Raw genomic sequence first — 22,813 nt, 5'->3', positions numbered from 1 at the left:
TCCCCTTATCTTCGCAACTTATAAATTGGAAGACTAAAGCCCATTAGAACACCTTACTAACCTATTAACTTTGCACACACACATGCACAAAGATCCGTCCACAATACCTGAGCCTCTCCTTAGAGTTTAAGCATAGGGAAGCATCCCAGAGGTATTAGCTTATGATGTAGCTCCCACAGTACACCAAGTTAATGTGGGTCTAGAAGGGCTGTTAGGATGACCTTGCCTCTACAACTCCATGGTGCTGTGTGGTCATTGTGAGATTTGTCCTAGAGCAAAAAGTGCCATCTTCTTTATACCATTCCACTGAGGTCATATAATGTTAGCATTAGTAGTCTGCCACTGTCCCAAGTACTTTGTATTTTGATTTGCTAAATCCTTACAGCAGCCCTAAGTGGTAGATACTTTACTCCCAACTTACAGATAGGGAAATTGAAGCACCTGACATTAATACAGAAATTAATCAAGGAAATATGAACATTAAATACAGAATTTAATCAAGGAAATCTGACTCCAAAGCTTATTTTTTTTGCTACTCTGCCACACCATCTTGAATCAATGTGTTGTTTTTTCCCCATATTTTTTTAATTGGTGCATGATAGTTGTACATAATGGTGGAATTTACTGTTACATATTTGTATGCACACAAAATAACTTGGCCAATATCATTCCTTATTGGATCAATGTGATACAGCTTGTAAAATAAAATATTTTGAAGGAAAAAAAAAAGAATGCACTTTCACAGTATTTACACCTCAAGCAATCATGAAGGACAATTTTCTCACAATTTATAAATGCTGACATTTAGACTCAAAGTGGGTAATTTTCTCAAGATCATAACACTAGCATTACTAGTCATTTGGGTTTTCAGAAAATACCCTAAATTATCAGACTAATGGAAGCTTGTTTTAATCTACTTTAAAATTTATTTTCTAAAAGTTTCTGGTATTGGGAGATTGAACCCAGAGGCACTTTACTTAAACCCTGAACTACATCCCCAGCACTTTTTAATTTTAAGATAGGGGCTACGTTAAGTTGCCAGGGCTGGTCTCAAACTTTTAATCTTCCTACTTCAGCCTCTTGAATTGCTGGGATTACAGTCTTGCTACAGTCACAAACAGGATAAGTTTAAGAGTAAATTGCCTAGATTCTTAGGGTTTAGCAGGAAATATCTAATAATTCAAATTATCTATAGAATACTAGCAGGCAACAAATGAAGTTTATGTTTTACCTATTTCTTACATCCTTTAACTACAGGAGAATAGTATATAATTACCAGGATAGAACAGGACTTATTATACACCGGAAGTCCTATATTTAAAAAGACATTTATACTGAACAAAATATACATGCTCAGCCTCATTTAAGACAATTCATTACCTGAAATAACAAAGAATACAGCATACTCCACAAATAAAATTTCGAAGTAGTTTAATTACATTTATAACATACAGAGGAAGTGGTATATTTAGATCCAGCTGAATTAATAAAAATATTTAGAGTGTCTTGCATACACATACACATAGTGAAAGGAAAATAAGAACAGGAAAAAAAAAAAGAAATGACATTTATAGACCAATTTCCATCTTGACAGACAAAAAGCATGTCATTTAATACTTGCTAAAAGAAGTGACAACACTGGCCTGGAGTTTCTCAGCGGCCAATTCAAGAGGGAAATCCATTCAGAATTATATTCTGCTATATCCCTAAGATAAAAAAATCAAATAGTATAAAAGGACTACTACCACGGGGCGTGAGGATAAGGGAAGGAAGTGGGAGAGAAGAGACACATCTCCAAAATTGACTAATCAGACCCAAAATAATGAATCAGAAGATTTGAAATGTAAGTAATTTTATAGATAACTAAGTATCTATAGATATGTAAGTAATTTGTATTTAACCATAGATACAAACTATCTTCAAATACCCAACAGAATGATAATTAGGCCACTAAAAAACTCAGTAAATTTTTAAAAATCGAAACTCACCTATGCTAGTTATTGAACTGAGAAAGTAAACATCAGTTCAGCCTGAGAAAGTAAAAAGTCTGCCCTGCCATTGATCAAGTTGAAATCATAGAAAACCAAATGGGAAACCATATTTCTCCCATGACTACACTGTAGCTATAAAGTGAATAGGCTAGCATTATCCAGACACCAAAGTCAAAGAAGAACAGCTCAAAAAGAGTAATGATTGGTTCATATCAATTATGACTGCAACAACGAAGTAAAACACTTTAGGATCTACTCCAGAGTAAGACATGGGCTGGGGATGTAGCTCAGTTGGTAGAGTGCCTGCCTCACATGCACAAGGCCCTGAGTTCAATCCCCAGCACCACCAAAAAAAAAAACACCAAAAAATAGAATAAGACATGCCGAAGAATACAAGGGTTGTTCAATATTAGAAAGTATATTATTAATGAAGCACAACTAATTCTAGGTGAGTTAATACAGTTCACTTAATTCCAGATGGGTTAAGGAGTTAAATGTTAAAAAATAGTTTTTCTAAAATTTAAAAAGTGAAGATTCATTCTCTTAGTGGAGTATTGAGAATAAAAAGAAAATAGTTTTGACCATATAAAAACATAAGAACATTCAATTTTAAAGCCAAATTAAAATTGAATACTGAGATAAATGAGAAAGGAAATGAACTGTCAATCAATGGAAAACATACAAATGGCCACAAAAGATAGACAACATTAATAGTCAAAAGTGAAATAACAAATGTGCAAACAAGGTTTTTTCCAATCTTAGACTATGAAAAAGTAGAATGCCGGGGCTGGGGATGTGGCTCAAACGGTAGCGCGCTCGCCTGGCATGCGTGCGGCCCGGGTTCGATCCTCAGCACCACATACAAAGATGTTGTGTCTGCCGAAAACTAAAAAATAAATATTAAAAAATTCTCTCTCCCTCTCTTAAAAACAAAAATGAAAAAGTAGAATGACAGCAATAGTGCTATGAAACAAATATTCTCAGACTGCTGGTGGAATATAAACGATTATAATCTTTCCAGAACAAGAAATACACATCAAGCCAGTACCAAAAAAAAAAAAAGAATCTTACAAATGCTCGTGTCCTTTGACTCATTAATGAAAGTCAATCTATGCTAGGCAAAAAATAAGAGATGTAATTGACAGTTCTTTGTAAAACATTCAACAACTGGGAACTACTACATAAATTACTCATACATCCAAAGATTAGCCTGCTGTCACTGAAAATAAGGATTTCAAGAAATTTAAGGAAATAAGGAAATGTTCATCAAATAATTTAAATTAAAAAAAATAGGGCTGGGGTTGTGGCTCAGAAGAAGAGTGCTCGCCTAGCATGCATGAGGCAGTGAGTTTGATCCTCAGCACCACATAAAAATAAAATAAAGGTATTGTGTTCATCTACAACTAAAAATGTTTTTTTAAAAAAAGATACACACACATTGTACCAAGTAGTGGTTATATTAGACGATTTTTCTCTTCTGCTTTTTTGTATTTTCCAGATGAGTGTTAAGTATTTTCATGAAGTTACAAGAAGCAATGGGGAAGATGGTGGTGGTGGTGGTGGGGAATCAGGCTCAGTTTTCATTAATTTCTTGTTATTTTAAATGTAGAACATACTTCTGAAATGTATATTATCAAAAAAACTAATGAGCCAACTCTACTCCTTGATGTTAATCTACATATATAGTGTAGTAATACATATTTGCTACCCATATTAAAGTATATTAGAGTCCAATATGGTGGTACCCAGTAGTGGTGTGAACAGTGAGGAGTTTGTGGGGCAGAGAAAAATCAATGCCAACCACACCTATAAACACTAGGGCCAGTTTATAATAACTGTAATGCCCATGGGCTGGGGATATAGCTCAATTGGTAGAGTGCTTGCCCATGCACAAGGCCCTGGGTTCAATCCCCAGCAACACAAAACAAACAAAAAACTGTAAGGCCCAGACCTCAGTGTAGTAAAAAACCTCTGCAAAGAGAGAGAGAGAAAAAAAATTTTTTTTGGTTGATTTCATGTTATTAAAGAAACAGACAAAGTTGAAATGGATGTAGTCAGAATTGAATGTTGAAGAAGTGGGAAATGATAGGAGCTGAAAGGTGTTTAATGAACATTGCATTATTCACTTCAATCCTCCTATGTCATCTCATTAGAGCTAAGCACAAAAGACATCAAGGTAGGCTTCCTAGGATGATTTCTGAGCCAACAGTCCAAGACATTTTGTTTTCTGCCCCACTTAGCCAAGACTCAAATCTAATTTTAAATTATAAAATAATAAACTGCTGTTTTACTGATTTTGTAAAAAATAACTATCAAAATAATTTTCTGGGGCTGGAAGTGTGGCTCAGTGGTACAGCACTTGCCTAGCTCCCATGGGGCACTGGGTTCGATCCTCAGCACCATATAAAAATAAATAAAGGTATTGTGTCCATCAAAAAAATTTTAAAAAGTATAATTGTGAGAAAAATAAATCTCTGACAAAATATATTGAAACATATGAATATTTAAAAAATTTTTTATTCCTTAAGCTATTCTATCATAAGCAGTACACTTAATGTTTTCTATATAGTGTTAATGCTCCTCTTCAATCAAACTTACTACAAAACCACTTGTTAAGGAACCTGTAAACTACATTTATAAAACAAACCTAAATTAAAAGGTGTTCATTATATAAATATTACTTACTTAATGTCAGTTCAATAAATCTATTATTTGAATATTCTTTTTAAGACTACTCAATATTTTCCATATAAAAATGTAACTCATTAATACAATGTGTACATCATACTACTTTAAAAGCCCAAGCTCTGGATAAATTTAAATGTGGACTGTTAACCAATTACACTTGTAAATTATGACACAGATATGCCTAAATCTGATACCTTAAGCGTGTCCAGTATACCCCGATCCTTAAACGTCTGGTACAGCTTTTTTCGCAGTTCATCTTGACTCAATACATCACACTTGGGAGACATGGTAGACTGGAAGAGAAAATTGTTATGAGTTACTTGGTGGGCAAAGGGGTCACTAATTTTTGAAAACAGACCAGCAGCCTCCCCGGAAACCCAGAGACTTCATTTCTGCCAGTACCGGGGAAATGGCAGGTATAGCTAGCTACCTGAGCCATCATCAGGTATCTGCTTCCTCCCGAGCTCAGTCGCCAGGACCCGAGTTCCAAAGTTCAGCCCAGGCTGCAGGCTCAGGACAAGAAGGAATCCCGGCCTGTTTGGGGGGAATAGGGAAAAACAAGAGAGCTGAATGTTCTGCCTAACATTCGAACTAGGAACTCGGAAGAAGATGCGTACTTCCTTTCTCCGCGGTTCTGAAGGGTGGGCGGGGCCGTGACCCTAGAGGGGCGGGAACTGTGAAAGGCTGCTGGAGGGCGGACGCCGGGGCGGGGTGGCAGGGCAGTACCCAGAGATTTCATGGCTCAGAGCCCACATCACCCCTCCTCGAGGCCCGCCAAACTGAATCGCCTTTGTCTGGACTGTTACAGCACACGCGTCCATCTGCGCACGCGCCCAGTGCTACCGGAAGCTCCACCCACATCTCGCGAGAGCGTACTATTAGGGTCTCGCGAGTACTGCTCCTGGAGTCCTGACTGAAGCTGGGGAGCGCGGGTCTCTGTGGCGCGAACTGACTGGGCGTTTCCATTGTCGGCCTTTCACTGCAGGTAGGGGTTGGAGCGAGTGGGGGGCGGGCGCTCCGGGTCCTTGGGGGACGTCCCAGGCTCCACGTGAAGCGGATATTGGTCTTGTACCTCCACCCCGCCCCGGCCAGCCGATTCAGTTAGCCCACCAAGCAATCCACACTGTTTCGATCTGCAAACGTCCACCTTTTCGGAGGCTTGGCTCTCACTAGGTCATTCAGCTAACCCAGTGTTTCTTAACCACGGCATTATTGCTATGTGGAGCTGGAAAATTATTTGTTGTAGGAGGCAGTCCTGCATCGTAAGATAGTCACAGCGTCCCCGGTCCGTACCGTCCAAAAGCCAGTAGCTCTCGGCCCTCACGCTCACAGGTATGAGAACCAAGTCTCCGGACATTGCCAAACAACCTCTGGGAGGCAAAATCGCCCCCAGTTTTTGAGAACCACGGAGCTGAGCTTTCATAGAATTTCCGCCGTTGTGTGCTCTGAGCAAGATTAAAAAAAGGTGAGCTCGATCCCCAAGATGCTCAAGTGTAATTAGAAAGAAAAGGAACCAGATCTCTCAGCAGTAAGAAAATATCGCAGCCAAAGAATTGAACAAGAACGAAGATGCCTTGTAGACTGGGTAAACAGTTTAGAAAAAGGGAGGCAGTTTAAGATGAAAGTAATCAAGGACATATCTGTGGAAAAAGTGACTAATCAATGCTTTGATAGAGAGGATTTGAATGATGAGCACTGAGGAGAGCTTTGCTGGAAGGGGGAAATGTGCAAAGGAATGGGGTGGGGGTGCGGATTCTGTCCTGGCTCCCAAAGTCGTGCCCTGGGGAAATAAGGAATTTAAGTCCTATGAGGACAAAATTGGTCAGTGTCAGCTTTTTGCACAGTACTGAAGAGTACAATGAGGTTTGATCCTTGGCTGTGAAAAGTTGTAAGTATCTAAAAGCCAGCAGGAGTAACACTTCAGAGGAGGTGAAAAGCCTATAGGTTTTTGTTGGAAATAATTGTGGAAGAGGGACTTAGTTGTACATTAAAGAATGGGAAAGGGTTGTACAGAATCAGGGAGAGCATTCCAAGCACAAAGAAGTAAGAACAGTCTGGAGTGGATGTAATCCAAAGTGAGTTTTAGAGGAAAAGTAAGAAGGCTGACCACTCAGCTCTATCAGAGGTGAACAATAAAGTTGAGAAAAGACGTGGAACAATGTGGGAATCTGTTTGGGGTATTAGTACATGATGTTGTAGTTAAGAAACATTATGGCTTTTGAGCAGAGCAGTGAAACAATGAAAACAGTGTTCTGATAAGTGTTGATATGTTACTGTTAAAAAGTAGAATCACATGCTCACTGTTTAAAAAAGCCTGAAGACACTCCCAACCCCATCTTTTGATCCCAGAGTTGAATAGGATTAGGTAAAATGTTCTAAGAGTCAGCATAAACCCACTTAGGGGTGGGGAAATTGCTTATAAATTAATGGAAGACTTCCCATTAGATACTTATCAATAGTATTCTTTTTTTTTTTTTTTTTTTAACCCACTTATTGCAATAGTCAGGTCCCTTGCCACACCGCTTGAGTCTTGCAGCCCCAGGTCTATGGAACAACTGAAACCACTGCTCTCAGGAGCACAGGGCAATTAAGTTCGTTTATAGAGGCTGTAAAGAAATTTTTTGTAAGAAATGGTTGGCTTTGGAACTGGGATGCATGAGTTTTGCCTTGCATTTCCCTGCAGTTTAAAATTCTTAAGAGTTGGAAAGGAATTTTAAGTTAATTGAGATCATCCTCCCACTCTGGCACTGGTGGTCTTCTAACCACCCCTTACACATTTCTAGCTTCCTTGTAACTTCAAAGTAGCCCTGAGCTTGGCCTACAGAGCTGTTTGGAATGTCTTTCCAATCCAGAGTCTAAATATTTGGCACTCATGTAGGCACTGCACTCCCTATAGTAGACATGAATAATTGATCACAGCAATTAACTGCTGACATCACTTTGTCTTAGTTTCTTTCGCAGCACCAGTTCCTGGTTGATAGTACCAGTTTGTTAGAATTCATTCACTAGAAGAAACCTTTTGCCATCCCTAACTCAAATCCCTTTTCTATTAGATAGCATATAGTATTGTGCTGCACGCGCGCACACACAAGCAGTCTCCCCCTCACTGCAACATCTTCAGTTCCTCTTGTTTCCAGAGCATTCTCTAGCCTAGATCCCACCCTCCCTTGTCCAAGTTAGTTTAAATGCTGAGCTAGACTAGGTTAAGGTCAACCTCAAAGCCTCCTTAGAGACCCTGGGCCATAAATTGACATAGAATAAATATGCAGTGTTCTTCAGGTCCTGACACTCAAGTCAGCTGTGAGTCATCCCTTATTCAGCAAATAATCAATGCTTACTCGACCTCTGGCACTTTTGTAGCTCTGGAGTTACCACAGTGAATAAGACTGCATCTGTTTTCATACTGTGTATCATTCTAGCAAGACTACTGTCATCACCCAGGCTACAGGTCTCCAGTTTGTTCTTAGATACTGGCAAAAAGTGATTTACTTACTGTCTACCTACCATATTTCCCTTCCAAAACAATGTAAATTTTGCATGACTTGTTCTCAGTATAAGTGGAGTATGTGAATAAATAATAACCTAATCTATTTCTTCTAGGTATTCATATTAATGAACTTATAATAAAAGCTCCTGACACAGTATCTGATCAAAAATGGGAATTTAATACATATTTCTGTTGTATTAGTCTCTTTGAATGTGCCCAGTTATAGACTAGGAGACAACTTTTTTCCTGTTTCTGAAAATAGTAGCATTTATCTGTCTCTGAGGTTATAACACTTATATACCAGGGCTTACTCAAATGTTACTAATACACAATAACATTTTGTTAATCCAAGCTATATAATTTGTTAGGACCTGAAGACGTAGATTTATTGAAATGCCTATTTTCTTAACATGCCTACCTTGAAATTTGCATCCTGCCTAACTTGCTTTCTTCCATGCTTGCTGTTTGAAAGTTATTCTCTTTAACAAAAAATGGAAGTTAAGCAGATCTGTGTCCTCTTCAGTATGTACCATGTACTTGAAGCAGTTGACCTTTTTCCCCTACTCTTTCCTCATCAAAACCCAAAAATAGGCTTTTTAAAAAAATTTTTTAATATATTTCACACTTTTTCAGTTTCTTGTGGGCTTTTGCCCTTCTGATTCTAGGCTCACAGATTTCTGGTCCTGTTATGTTCATTACTAGTTAGTGACCTGCTTTCGACATCATTTATCTGTTCTCTTTAAGGTAGCCAGAGAGCACCTCATATCACCTAGTTGATTTCTTTAGTTGTCTCCCTCTCAAAAAGAGGATCAAGTCTCCCTAGCCACCAGGGACCCTTTCTACCACAAGTGAGAGTTCTGGCTCTCCTCATCAGCCACCAAGTCTAGTCCCTTGTCAAACTTTAGTAACCTTTCACAAACAGTGTTGATCACCTGAGAGTCCTGAGACCCCTGTGATTTCAGCACTAGAGCTATCAGTTCATTTCAGTGTTGAGGCTACTTAATGCTGAAATCCCACCTTGTCCCTAATTCCTGCATTCCAGCACATCTGAAAAACTACAGCCCCTTCTCTGCAGTTCCATTCTGCAAGCATTGGGCATCCTTGTGATTATAGATATGTAGTGGAAAAAATATAGGCTGTGTTTATTTCCACATTGTCTTTCCCATGTTGCTGTGGTTATCTTCACATTGGTATATCATGGCCTCCCACAATACCTTTCATGGTATTTTGAAACCCATGCTCCTGGTAAGTGAACTCCCTTTGTCCCCTGTCTCTTCATAAAACATACCTTCTACCCATGTGCTGACACTGCCTTTTTTCTTATACCCACAGGTTTCCTACTGCTGCCTTAATATTGCCACAACTTCAGTGGCTTAATATAACAAATATATTACCTTACGGTTTTGTAGATAGAAATTTGACACAGGTCTCACTGATCAGCAGGACAGTGTTCTTTTTGGAAACTCTGAGGAGAATCTGTTTCCTTGTGTTTTCCAGCTTTAAGAAGTCACCTGCATCCCTTGGCTTTGGCTTAATCCTCCATTTTCAAAGCCCTGAACACTGTAGCTTTGTGACCATCTGTGTGCCTACATTTCCCTCTGACTTTCCTCCTCTGCTGCCCTCTTCCGTATTTAAGGATGCTTGTGATTATATTGGGCCCACCTGGATAAGCCAGAATAATCTCCTATCTCAGGGTCACTGATGAGCAGCGTTAATTCCATCTGCAACCTTAAAGCCTCTTTGCCAGGAATAGTAACATACAGGTTCCATAGATTAGGACTTCTCAAGAGAGGGGCACTGTTGAGCATGATCACCTGAGCAAGGTATTTGGAAACCATGCTAGATTCTTCTCTCTTCCTCAGCTCCCCAGTTTAATTCCCAAATTCTGTGTAGCTACCTCCTTACCTCTAGACCTGGCCTTCCTTGGAGATGATTCAAGGGCCTCTATTAAGGTGATGGGAAAATTGAGCAGACTCATGCCAACAGGCACTTTAACCATATTGATTGCTTTATATAATTTATTTTATATATTGGAATTCTGAGTAATACTTGCTTTGTGGGTAGAAAAGATTGCTGAACTTTTTATAAGAGTTTGCAGTCATTGATCTGTAGTTGTGCTGTTCTGTATTGTAGCCATTAGTCACATGTGGCTATTTATGTTTAAATTAATTAAAATTAACTAAATTTTCAAACTTAGTTCTGCAGTCACACTGGCCACATTTCAAATGCTACTGGCTCCCATATTGGACAGTGTAGTTATAGAACATTTCCATCCTTGCAGAAAGTTCAGTATATTGGACAGCAATAGTTTGTCTCACCTTTACCCATTATTACCCAGTGGTAGTGAGCCTGCAAGTAGTTGCTAAGTAATTGCAGGTGTTCTGTTCCTGAGACAACGGGGTTATTTTCTCCCAAGGTTTTCAGTTCTTCTGCTTCACCTGGCAGGTTTTCTTCAGTAGAATTGGGTGGAGAACTACAACCCTTCTTACTTGAGCAGTTTGTGAAATCAAATTATGGTCAGCTCAAGTCAAGAATAGAATGTAGGTAAGGAAAACTGTCTCATCTGCTCAACTGGGTGGTTTTTAACAGAACTCTTCATGCTATGCTCAAACACTGTGCATCTCTCCCATTGGTGGATTCCATAAATGGGCGAGAGTCTGGGGAGGAATGTATACATGTATTTCCTTCTGCTGCTTAAGTTTGGTGTTTGTGTGTTTTCTCCTATTGCTATTTAAATGTTTGTGCTGAAGAAAGTAAGCCCTTCCCTTGGGAAACTCCAGCTCTGAAGCCTCTTCCAACAAGAGTTTATGATATCATTATTGGTTCAAATTTCAAATTCCTTTTGCTCTTCCTGCACTTCCATTGGAGATTTGTTGCCAATTCCCCTAGTTTTGCATAGCTTTTGTATCATTCCTGCTTATCTTTGTTATTCAGTTTTATTATTTGAATCTTTCATATCTTTCCCCTAAAATAGGGACAAACTTTTTTTGTAAAGGGCCTGATGGTCTCTATTGCAGCTGTTTAGCTCTGCCATTGAAGGGTAAAAGCAGCCTTAGACAATAGTAAGAGGATGCATGAGGCTAGATTTGACTAGCAGTCTACAGCATGTCAGCCCCTGCCCCAAATAATATTTAAAATCCTACTTCATCATGCCAAAGGAGTTTATCTACCTTTTCTCCATAGTCATAGTTAAAAGTACCAAGTCAAGTTAAAAGTGCCAACTAGGCCCTGATTTCCTGATTAGGAAACAGATTTCTGATTTCAGTGCATGTTCTGTGTGAATCAGCAGAAGGCCTGGTGAGGTTTGGTGAGTCTTAGGCTCTATCTGTCCCAGATGTCCAGGATGCTAACTGGATACTCCCAGTTAACTGGATTCCCACCACACATTGAGGAGTTACTAGATGCTACCTCCTGGTGTGTATATACTCTTCCATGTTGTTCTAGATAATCGCTGTGAACCAGACAGCATGCATTAGATTGTGGCATCCTTATAAGCACACCATGAGGAAACTGATGTTATCCCTGTTACACAGATGAGGAAACAGAAACTGGGAGAAGGAGGACCATGCCTGTGGTCACATTGCTAGTGAGAGGCAGAGCTAGACTTGAACCTGGCTTTGTTTAACTCCAAAGCTCTTCTTCTAAAAATACAAATGTGTAAATCCATCCACCCCCACTCCTCTCCCCACCAAGCCATCATCTGTCTTTCTGTGCATCTAAAGCCTGGAATCACTGACTATCCCTGCCCAGTTTCTTAGTTTTGTTTTGTTTTCTTTAGTCAACCCTTAACCCTAGTTCCAAGATCTCAATGCCTCAGAATTTTTTCCTTTTGGATTATTTCTTCCATTTTTTTCCTAGAATACAGAATTGTTTCTTCCTTATAAATTGGTGTATGAAGAGGCATATCATAGGCTCTTGCATTTGCAAACTTAAATTTGTAGCACACATCCTTTAGGTAGAAAGAAGACAAAGTATACAATTTGTAGACAAATGCTATAGTGTCTCCTTTATGTATACATGTGTGTGATACAGTTGTTTTTAGCTTCTTCTGAAGGATGCCTCCTGGAAATTTCCAAGGCAAGCTAATTATTGCTTTCATCTTTTCCATATTCCATTGTACTTAACTATTCACCACCCTCTATTAATCTTCCCAGGTGTTGATGTGCAGGCTAACTGGTTCAGTCCAAATTAAATGTAACTCCGTCAGATACAGGGTTCCTTGAGCTGAATGTTCCAAACTTTCATATCATAAAAATGTTATCTTTGTGATTTCATATTAGAGGCTTTTCAGTTTCCCTCTGGATATACAGTATATTGGATTCTCAGTATATTATATTCTATAGGACATATCATAAATATCTAATTTGTATAATCCAAAAGACACATATATATGATAATATACTGGAAAGCATGTCAAACTGAGTGGCATTCTCCTCTACAATGTGCAGTTTAAATTTAAAAAATTCTAGAGTTTGTGTTAATCATTTTTGGATTTCATTCAGTATTGAGTACTAAAAGTATATTATTTTTTATTTAATTTAATTAGGAGCCATATATTGAAGATAATGTCCGGAAGCTTCTACTTTGTAATTGTTGGCCACCATGATAATCCAGTTTTTGAAATGGAATTTTTGCCAGCTGGGAAAGCAGAATCCAAAGTGCGTATGAAAGCTTAAATTCCACATGAAAATTTTTATGCTCTTGTAATAATATGGTATAGTATGATTTTAGAAATAGAATCGATCTGGACAGATGAAGCAACTCAAGTCCACCACAGTTAAATGAGGGTCTCTCTGGAGGCCCACAGACTGATAGAAGCCAGCTAGGAGATGTCTTTGAAATTATTTATTCAACCTTCAATTTAGCATACACTTAGTACAGACTAGCATGATGCCCAGGTCTCTTTCCTATAATATTAAGTTCACTATGTCACGCTCTATGAAGTGCTGCTTCTAAAGTGCATGGAAAGACAATCCACCTGTAGTGGGTCTGGATGAATAGTCCTTGCTGCCTGGAAATGCTATGGAAGTCCATTCTGTTTCACTGAATCACATTTTTCCATCAGGACAGACATAGTAGATCAATTTATATACCTGAGAGGGTTAAAAAAGACACTTGCTCCCATGTCTTGCTGTCACTGAATCTACAGCACCTTGTTTTCAGTGCCTGTAGCACTGCTGTGCTGGGTAGTGTCTGTGTGGTCTCTTCTCCAGAGACTACCTGGCTGTGTGCAGGTAATTCTGAAAGCAGTACCAGAGGTTAGGCCCCTTGACTTTCTTATTGTCAGGGATAGGTCCAGAAAAATAAGCTTGGGCTGGGTACAGTGGTGCATATTTGTAATCTCAGCAACCTAGGTGGCTGAGAGAGAAGGATTGCAAGTTTGAGGCCAGTCTCAAAAAATAAAAAATACTTGGGGATATATCTCATCCCCATGATGTAGCTCAGCAACCTAGGAGGCTGAGAGAGAAGGATTGCAAGTTTGAGACCCTGTCTCAAAAAATAAAAAAGACTTGGGGATATATCTCATCCCCATGATGTAGCTCATCTTGGGGATGTATCTCAGTGGTTTCAATCCCCAGTACCAAGAAAAAGAAATAAGCTTGGTTCAAGAACATATTACCAACCATTCAAACAGCCGTAGAGTCTTGAGATGAGAGTAGCCCAATCCTTCTGGGCATGGTGGCACACACGTGTAATCCCAGCTACTCTGGAAGTTGAGGCAAGAGGATCACAAGTTTGAGGCCAGCTCTTATTTGGGCAATTTATTGAGACAAGACCCTGTCTCAAAAATAAATAAGGCTGGGGAGGTACGTAGCTCAATGGTAGAGCACTTGCCTAGCTTGTGTGAGGCCTCCATTCAATCCCCAGTACCATTAAAAAAGGAGAGAGAAAACAGTTCAATCCCCTCCATCTTTTTGTAATAGTACATATTCCTAATAAGTTGCTGAGAAATACACTATGTTTCTCCCGGCCTCCACAAATAGGCTTCAATGACCTTTAGGACGAGCTGATTTTTTTAAATTAATCATAATGCACACTCTTAAGCATAAGATACTTTTTAACCTGTCAAATCTTGCCACCAAAATATGAAATTGGAGGTATTTTCTACCTCGTATTGTTGCAACATTGTTTTCCCACAGTCTTATGAGAATGTTGTACATTAAAATTTTGGAGGTATCTCTACAGCTATAATTGCTTTGTGGGACATTGCTGCTTCTATACAATTTTTGTTCTCTCTAGCGGACCTGTGATGGACAGAGTAGCATGTATAAAAACACTTTATCGCTTCACTTGGTCTTATTTCTTTCTCCTGTGACCACTTATTATCTTAAAGCATTTCTACCATTCATACCCATTCTTTCAAGTGTGATCATTAGTGTGAAGTCATGGAAAACACTGTTGTGAGCCAGACACAAAATACATCCATTACTCTAAGGATTCAATTAACTTCGTCATGGCAACGTGAGTGAAGTAAACATACTTTAGCTGTACAACGGATTCCAAGGCAACTGCAACCTTCCTCCAGCCTATCCATGGGAACGGTCTTTTTAGCAAAAGGGTTGTATTACTTTCCTGTAGCTGTTGTGACAAAATACCAGAACTTAAGGGGCTTAGAACAACAGAAATTTATTGTCTCACAATTCTAGGAGGCAGAAGTCTGCAATTAAGGTATTGGCAGGGCCATATGCCCTCTGAAGGCACTAAGGAAGGGTCTTTTCAGGGTCTCTTTCCTAGCTTCTGGTAGTTCCTTAGCACCAGTGTTCATGTGGCCGTCTTCCTGTGTGCATGTCTGTCTCCAAATCCCTTTTTATAAGTGCCCTGGTTATATTGGATCAGAGGCCCACCCTACTCCATTATGGCCTCATCTTAACCACATCTGCAGTCACCTTCTTTCCAACAAAAGTCACATTTTTAGGTACTGGGGCTTAGGATTTCAATAAATGAATTTTGGGGAAGATACAATTCAGGCTATAACAGATATTCATTAAAAACTGCATTTTCAAAGAAAGAATTCCACCAGAGTAGGCTGCATTCCAAATTGTGAGCTTCCTCTCCACATTATGGTGGATCAGTCCCACCCTCTCTGCCATTTCAGTTTACCAACTGGACACTCTTAGCTCTGACAGGATTATACTCTGCTGTTAACCTGATGACTGCTCACAAGCTGGGGCTGAGTGTGGCCTCCTACCACTCACAGATTCCCATGCCACATAAGTTCCACTCACCTGAAAGAGGCCTCTGGCAGGTAAGCACGAGTGCCAACTCTTCAGCTATCTCTATGGCTTCCCTGGTGCCACTGCTCAGGAAGCCCAGCCCTCTCTGCTGTCTCCTGCCCTTGAGATGGTGTGTGACACCCATTTTCTACAACTGTCCTTTGCCATCTCCATGGCCCTAGCCTCCCTAATATGTTCGCCTTGATCCACATTCACCTTACACATGTTTTTCATGTCTTTCTCTAATAAGATGTGAGCTGCTTTTTTGTTTGTTTTTGTGGTACCCAGTATTGAACCCATAGGTGCTTAACCACTGAGCCATACCTGTAGCCTTTATTATTTTTATATTTTGAGGCAGGATCTTGCTTAAGTTGCTGAGGCTGGCTTTGAACTTGTGATCCTCCTGCCTCAGCCTCCCAGGTTACTGGGATTATAGATATGTGCCACCAACCTCAAGATGTGAGCTTGAAAGCAGGAGAATCTAACCCCCCGCCTCCCTGTTCTCCCTCCTCCCCCCTTAAGTGTATTCTTTCACATGCTTAAAGGGTTACAGAATTTGGTATCTTACTTCTTTTAATATTAAAAATATAGTTTCTTGGAAACATTTATTGGCTATTTCTGTTATTGTTGAGTTTTAGGTATCAAATTAAAACATGAAAACAAGTTTTTATGTCTCTTGATAATAAGTGAAGTAAAAGCAAATGGTGTTTTTCCCTACAAGAAAACCACATATAGAATTTATAGAATTATTGGAATTCCTGATACCACATTGCAATGTTAATCTGTTGCTTCTCTCTGTCATTTAGGATGATCATCGTCATCTGAACCAATTCATAGCTCATGCTGCTCTTGACCTTGTGGATGAAAACATGTGGCTTTCAAACAATATGTATTTGAAAACTGTGGACAAATTCAATGAGTGGTTTGTGTCAGCATTTGTCACTGCAGGGCATATCCTTAACTTATTAGTAAAGATACTGAACTAAGGTTGGGTTAGCAAATAGAACATGGAGCACAGATACAGGCTCTGAGTCTATAGGTTTCAAAGAATCAGGTAAAAATTTTCAATTTATAGGCTACTTTTTTTTAATAGTTTTTGTAATTATAGTTGGACACAATACCTTTATTTTATTTATTTTTTTCTACCACTGAGCCACAAACCCTGCCCTAGGCTACTTTTCTTTTAGGAAAAACTGTGTTTTAACAGATAATTTTAAAGTTATCATCTATAAAACTCAGGTTTAGCCAGGTGCAGTGGTGCACGCCTGTAATCCCGGCAACTTGGGAGGCTGAGGCAGGACGATTATAAGTTCAAGACCAGCCTTAGCAACTTAGTGAGGCCCTAAGCAACTTAGCAAGTCTCTGTCTCAAAAAAGGGCTGGGGATGTGGCACCCCTGGTTTAAATCCCCAGTACCTCCCCTGCCCCCAAAAGAAAAACAGGTTTATCTGAATCATATTGAGGATGATTTTACTTTGTATGTATTTCTGACTTAAAGATTATATTCTCTTTAAGGTAAAACTAAGTTGACTTTAGACCCAGTTTATGTATTTAACTTTTCCATCGCAAACTACCATGCATGTGACTAATTTGAGTAACATAGCAATTATTGCTTTTTCACTTTTCATTTCTAATAAAGATTATACCTTAATTATTTCACATATGAGATTTATTATGCTTCATGATATAAGGCAAGAAGATGGAATCAAGAACTTCTTTACTGATGTCTATGATTTATATATAAAGGTATGGTATCTTCTACAATTTTTAAAAATCTGATTATAAAAAAGGATTCTAGCTTTGACAGGAAACTGGACTGTTTAAGTAACTCCTTTTTGCAGTTTTTCATTTCACACTAGATTTTCCCCAATTAGAACTAGCTTTGGCAACTTTCTCAGCAGGCAAGTCTTCACTGACAAGTTAAGATGTGTTTGGGAAAACAGCTCTTGGTAGGCTACTTCCCTGATAAATTCAACTATATTCACCAAAGGAAGAAGAATGATACCTTATCAAGTGATTGTGGTGTGATGGTCAGTAGCTTCTTTCCTTATTAGTAATTTCATTTAATATTAATTTTTTCCTACATATGTTATAATGTGCTTACTTTAGCTAAGGAACTGATCATTTAGCTTTGTGTTAAAGAATATTAAAACCCCAATTAAAAAATGTTACAAGAATAACTTTTCTTAACACTGAACATATGACAAAAATTTTTCCTTTGTTAATGTAGTCCAAAGGACCTTACAGATTAATCCATGTATTTGTAATGTATGAATACAAGTAGGTTTGTGTTTCTCATACAGGGTGAATCTGGAAAATTAATTTAATTTATACCCACAATATCTATCCTACTACCATTAGTTTTGCTACAGGTACTTCTCAAAACTAAAACACCAAAACAAAAAATTTTCTCAAGGGGACATTAATGTTTAACAATGGAGCATTTTCAGTGAAACCTAAAAATGTGGTATTCAGACTTGTTTTGAATATCTTTGATGAATTTTTTTAAATAGATTTTTTTAGTTAGATGGACACAATACATTTATTTTATTGATTTATTTTTACGTAGTGCTGAGAATCGAACCCAGTGCCTCATGGGTACCACTGAGCTACAACCCCAGACCAATCTTTGATGAATTTTTTAAAAAATATTTTTTAGTTGCCAATGGACCTTTTATTTTTTTATTCATATGTAGTGCTGAGGATCGAACCCAGGGCCTCACACATATCAGGCAAGTGCTCTACCACTGAGCCACAATTCTAGCCCCTCTTTGATGAATTTTAATTTAAAAGTTTTAAATAATTTAGTGACTTGATTTATCAGCCTTTTTGCTTTGACAAACCAATACCTTCTTCTTTCCTAGTTTGCAATGAATCCATTTTATGAACCCAATTCTCCAATTCGATCAAGCGCATTTGACAGAAAAGTTCAGTTTCTTGGGAAGAAACATCTTTTAAGCTGAATGCAGAAAAATTCTGAAGTAAACAGTGTCACCACAATGGGGTATACTCAGGAATGTGTACATTGTAAGTAACTTGATTAAATAGTCTGGAAAACTTTTACTTGTCTCAGTTTATCTAAATCTAATAGAATTTCTTTATAAAGTAGTTACATTGTGTTTCATGTGGATTATCAACAATTTGCTTGTGAAATGTTATTTATAAAGAGCTTTTTATCAATAATCTTAATAAATCGAAAATAAGCTTTTGACTTTCCTGATCTTGATATAACAATTCATTAAAAAACAAAAAAGTCAAGATTGGGTAGACAAAAAGATTCTCCAGAAGTGAATGAGCTTGATAGCACATACATTGACTGTATATTTGGAGATGTTATAAAACTTTATAGTACATAGTATTACTCAAGAAGCTGAAGCAGAAAGATTTGCAGTGCTAAATGTTGCATGCCTGCCTCTGTCAGAGGGTAGGAATAGGATCCTACTATAGTTCTGGAATCCTGGACCCATGTATGCAAAATAGACCAGTTATAGGCCACAGTGAAACATATTGCCTCCATGTCCTTATGTTCTTGTAGTTCCTCTCTCTGAAGACAGTAAACTAAGGGTTAAATGGACCTGTTGATCTCTATTGTAAAAAACTGTAATGCAATTTAAGAAATGTTATTAAAGAAAAGTTTAGATTACATTAACGTTTGTAGTTGGCCTTTTTGGCTCTACACTGGGGGGACCAGGAATGGTCTTTCCTGTCCTTTAATAGTGTCTGATTTGACTGTAAAATAGTAAATATACAAGGAAGAGCAAGTAATAGAACTGGAGTCTTTGTGTGTGTGTGTGCTAATTGTGAGCATATCTGAATAACTTTTGAGCAAGTAATTCTAAGCTTGGTCTTATATCCTGTTATGAAGTTGCTACTGTCATTTTTTTTTACTCTATTTATTTAATATCTTAAATAAAGCTGTATGTTCAATATTGTGGTAATTTTGCTTATTTCTGGTATTGGAATTGAACTCAGGAGTGCCCTATCACTAAGATAAATCCCCAGCCCTTTTTATTTTGTATTTTGAGATAAGAACTTACTAAAATTGTCCAGGCTAGCCTTGAACTTGCGATCCTCCTGCCTCAGCCTCTGAAGTATAGATGTGTGCCACTGTGCTGGCAATTGAGGTAGTCTGATAACCAATTTTGAAGGGCCACCCAACACAACCAGTTTTAGTCCTATTTCCCCTATTGAAAATCTGCAAAGTAAAATAACCTAATCCAATGGACAGATCACTTCTGAGTAGGCACCATAGCTTTGGGAGCAGGCAAAGATACTCATAGAAATCTAGGAGTAATTCCAGCCACGCTAATAGGAGACCCAAGCATGTATTTATTGTGTATAACTTGCCCCACCCTTAGCATATAATCCTGAGGGCTATAAAGTGAGCCAGCTAGGAGCAGCAGTGTGTTAACAGCAGGAAGTCATAGGGCTGAGAAGATCTGCGTCAGGCTCTGTCTCAGCTACATTGGAGTGGTACCCTGCAAATAGCCTTCCTTTTCTCAAGCCTTGTGAGGGTGAGACTATATTCCCAGAGTTAAATGCCAATTTTCATATGTGGCTGCATCATTGAAGGAGCTCAAAGGGACGTCCACCAGAATGGGACTTCAGAAGTGGGCCACATAGGGAAGCAGCATTCAAGAAAGGGGCATGGAGAAAACACAAGAGGCTGACAGGATAGAACAAGGACTGGTTTAAGGGGGAAGTCAGGAGCTGAGCATTAGAAAAACAAAGGTGTTTAGCTTGAATCTGGTAGGTGATGCCTTGAAGATTCTGGAACACAAGAGTAAAGGGGTGAAATCAATCATAAGAAAACCATACTGTACTAGGCACATGCATGTCAGCACTAAATTGTTAATATACATTAGTACTCCCAAAGTGACCCAGATAAAATAAACAAATCTGGTTTTGTCCTCTCTAGCTGAAAATTTCCTAGGATGCTTCATTCAACATCCATGTTTCCTATGTGTAGAAGAGTTTCTGCTCTGCCCATGCTACTACCATAATAACTCTGTTACTTCAATATTTCTGGTTGACAGTCCTTGGCATCCTGGAAACCACAGACTATACGAGCTCTACCTTTCACTGGGTGCATGTGGTCGTCTTTTTTTCTCTTCAGTACTTTACTGCTTTATAAAATATACTGTGAGAGAACTTATATCATGGTGTCATAATAATAAAAGTGAGAAGTTTGCATAGGAATGTAAAAAGTAAGGTTTTCTTTTAAGATAAGGAACATGTGTGTTGTTTTAACTTCAACTAGGGAATTTTTCACAAGGGTGAAGAAAAGTGGCAAAAACTTTAGTCCACTGATGGTATTGCAATTTTCCATCTCATGTTCCAAGTTCAGCAGGTTGCCTTTTTCTTAAAACACTCTTCCAGGGATGGGGATGTGGCTCAAGCGGTAATGCGCTCGCCTGGCATGCGCGGGGCACTGGGTTCGATCCTCAGCACCACATAAAAATAAAGATGTTGTGTCCACCGAAAACTGAAAAATAAATATTAAAAAATTCTCTCTTCTCTCTTTTTTTTGTGTGTGTGTGTGTTTTAAAAACAAAAAAACACAACTCTTCCTGCCTCAGCCTCTGAAGTATAGGTGTGTGCCACTGTGCTGGCAATTGTGGTAGTTTGATAACCAATTTTGAAGGGCCTCCCAATACCACCACTGTTTTAGTCTTATTTACCCTATTGAAAGTCTGCATTCATATACAACTTGAACTTAGTTGTATGTATGACTATTGTAATGATAAAACACCATGTGGTGAGCAACTCCTTTACCATGGGGCTGTGAAGCATGACCTACAGTTCTTCCCATCTGTTCACTGGGAGGCTGGGCAGCTGCTTCTCACCACTCCTGCTACCATAGTCCACTTGTTCCCCACTTCTATTCCCTTTTCCATATTGTTCTAATTTGTATAGGTGGTACCTGCCATTCGAGTACCTTTTACTTTCTTTAAACAAAAGAGAATCAGATTTCTCGGCTAATTTTTGCTGCTGGTTGAAGTGCTTTTCCATCAGCTGCAGTTTGTTTGAAGGTCAAAGCTATTTTGTAAAGTTCTTCCTCCTCTTGTTTTTACATTTCAGTATCATGTTTGGTAAATTAGTGTTCACCAAAATTCTTTAAGACAACATGAAGCTGGATTATTCTCCCTTCAGCCTTTCTCTGTGGACACAAAGATCTGTTCCTTTGATCATCTTTTGTTGCACAGGTCTAAAATTTTGGGAAGCCAAAGAAATGATTTGTTACATATCCATACAGTTAATGGATACTCTATATACAGTAGAAATACTCCAACTATATATATTAAGAAAATATGACAAGGCACCATATAGTGGGTACACTTTTGATTTAAAAACAAGTTCAGGGGTTGTGGTTGTGGCTCAGTGGTAGAGCGCTTGCCTAGCATGTGTGAGGTACTGGGTTTGATCCTCAGCACCACATAAAAATAAATAAGGTTTGTGTTTAACTACAACTTTAAAAAATTGAAAATTTAAAAAGTGCTGCTCAGCTGAGCGCCGTGGTGCATCATGTAATCCCAGCAGTTTAGGAGGCTGAGGAGAGGATTGCAAGTTCAAAGCCAGCCTCAGCAAAAGTGAGGCTGAGGCACTGTCTCTAATAAAATACAAAAAAGGGTTGAGGATGTGGCTCAGTGGTTGAGTGCCCCCAAGTTTAATCCTCGGATACCCACCCCCCAAAAGTACAGCTCATTCTAACATGAGAATATGAAGAAACCACCCCAAATTTAAAATGTTCCCCTATGACAAAACTATCCCTTATGTTAGGAAATCAGACTTAGCCTGCTTACTACAATGATGTGTGATTCTCAATGGTTGAGGAAAAATTTATTAATCTAGTTTTTCAAATTTTACTTCCCTACATGACAATGGGCTCCCCTACTCCACAGCTCCATAGCTGAGGGTCTTGTCCACATTAATTGCAGTCTAGATTTGAATTGTCTCCACAGGATAGGCATAGCATATGAACTTGACCCATGAAAGACCACAATCTGCTTTACCAAGTCTGGTCATTGCAGCAAGTCCTCTTTTTTTTTTAAAGAGAGAATTTTTTAATATTTTATGTGGTGCTGAGGATCGAACCCAGTGCCCCATGCATGCCAGGCAAGCGTGTTACCGCTTGAGCCACATCCCCAGCCCAAGCAAGTCCTCTTTTTAGAACAAATAATCTTCAGAGCAAAAAAGTATCGAGTGTTTCCTTAGAGAAGGCACTAAATAATACCTTATCAAAGATGTCTTCATTTACCCTCTCACAAAGTACAATCCTTACTATAAAGTTGGCTTCTGTGTTGGGAAGATGGGGTTGCATGCGCTGCACAAATGAGCAACTGTAAGTCAGATGGATTCTAATTTAATGTAGAATGAGAGAGAATGATTAAATCATTTTAAAGAGATGAAGACAATCAAAAAAGCAATGCAATG

General features: G+C 38.7%; 2 protein-coding genes across 10 annotated transcripts in view; one reads left to right on the top strand and one right to left on the bottom strand.

Annotated features, from left to right (window-relative positions):
* The window catches only part of Ofd1 (OFD1 centriole and centriolar satellite protein), a 50,974-nt gene extending 45,684 nt beyond the window's left edge, over window positions 1–5,290 (bottom strand). For all 3 annotated transcript variants that reach the window (XR_007344745.1, XM_048796408.1, XM_015488034.2), the window contains exons 1-2: window positions 5,110–5,290; window positions 4,874–4,972 (exon numbers count right to left, since the gene is read on the bottom strand). Coding sequence is in view for 2 of the 3 variants with exons in the window: in XM_048796408.1 (XP_048652365.1) it covers window positions 4,874–4,972; window positions 5,110–5,121 (111 nt within the window). In the remaining variant the exon portion in view is untranslated. The remainder of the gene's footprint in view (window positions 1–4,873; window positions 4,973–5,109) is intronic.
* Window positions 5,291–5,513: 223 nt separating this feature from the next.
* On the top strand, window positions 5,514–19,306 carry Trappc2 (trafficking protein particle complex subunit 2). Of its 7 annotated transcripts, none has more exons than XM_015488037.2 (6): window positions 5,514–5,664; window positions 12,713–12,824; window positions 15,263–15,412; window positions 16,187–16,331; window positions 17,040–17,125; window positions 18,244–19,306. In XM_015488037.2, the coding sequence occupies exons 2-6, from the start codon at window positions 12,732–12,734 to the stop codon at window positions 18,340–18,342; spliced, it is 573 nt and encodes a 190-aa protein (XP_015343523.1). In that variant the 5' UTR covers window positions 5,514–5,664; window positions 12,713–12,731; the 3' UTR covers window positions 18,343–19,306. The 7 variants fall into 7 exon arrangements, with proteins under 7 accessions (XP_015343523.1, XP_015343526.1, XP_015343525.1 ...); XM_015488039.2 differs by lacking the exon at window positions 5,514–5,664 and adding an exon at window positions 5,744–6,144; XM_048796413.1 differs by lacking the exon at window positions 5,514–5,664 and adding an exon at window positions 10,602–10,710.
* The last annotated feature ends 3,507 nt before the right edge of the window (window positions 19,307–22,813 follow it).

Source organism: Marmota marmota, unplaced genomic scaffold (assembly GCF_001458135.2).
Source record: "Marmota marmota marmota unplaced genomic scaffold, marMar, whole genome shotgun sequence".
NCBI lineage: Eukaryota > Metazoa > Chordata > Mammalia > Rodentia > Sciuridae > Marmota > Marmota marmota.
The sequence above is the reverse complement of the archived record's forward strand: the minus strand, read 5'-3'. Positions and strand labels throughout refer to the sequence as shown.

What these genes read in the sequence shown, in the direction of transcription:
- Trappc2 (XM_015488037.2), top strand. Translation starts at nt 12,732, where the DNA reads ATGTCCGGAAGCTTCTACTTTGTAATTGTTGGCCACCATGATAATCCA. An exon ending in CTGGGAAAGCAGAATCCAAA is followed by an intron (nt 12,825 to 15,262) that starts GTGCGTATGAAA and finishes CTGCCATTTCAG; the next exon opens with TTTACCAACTGGACACTCTT. An exon ending in CTGAAAGAGGCCTCTGGCAG is followed by an intron (nt 15,413 to 16,186) that starts GTAAGCACGAGT and finishes TCTGTCATTTAG; the next exon opens with GATGATCATCGTCATCTGAA.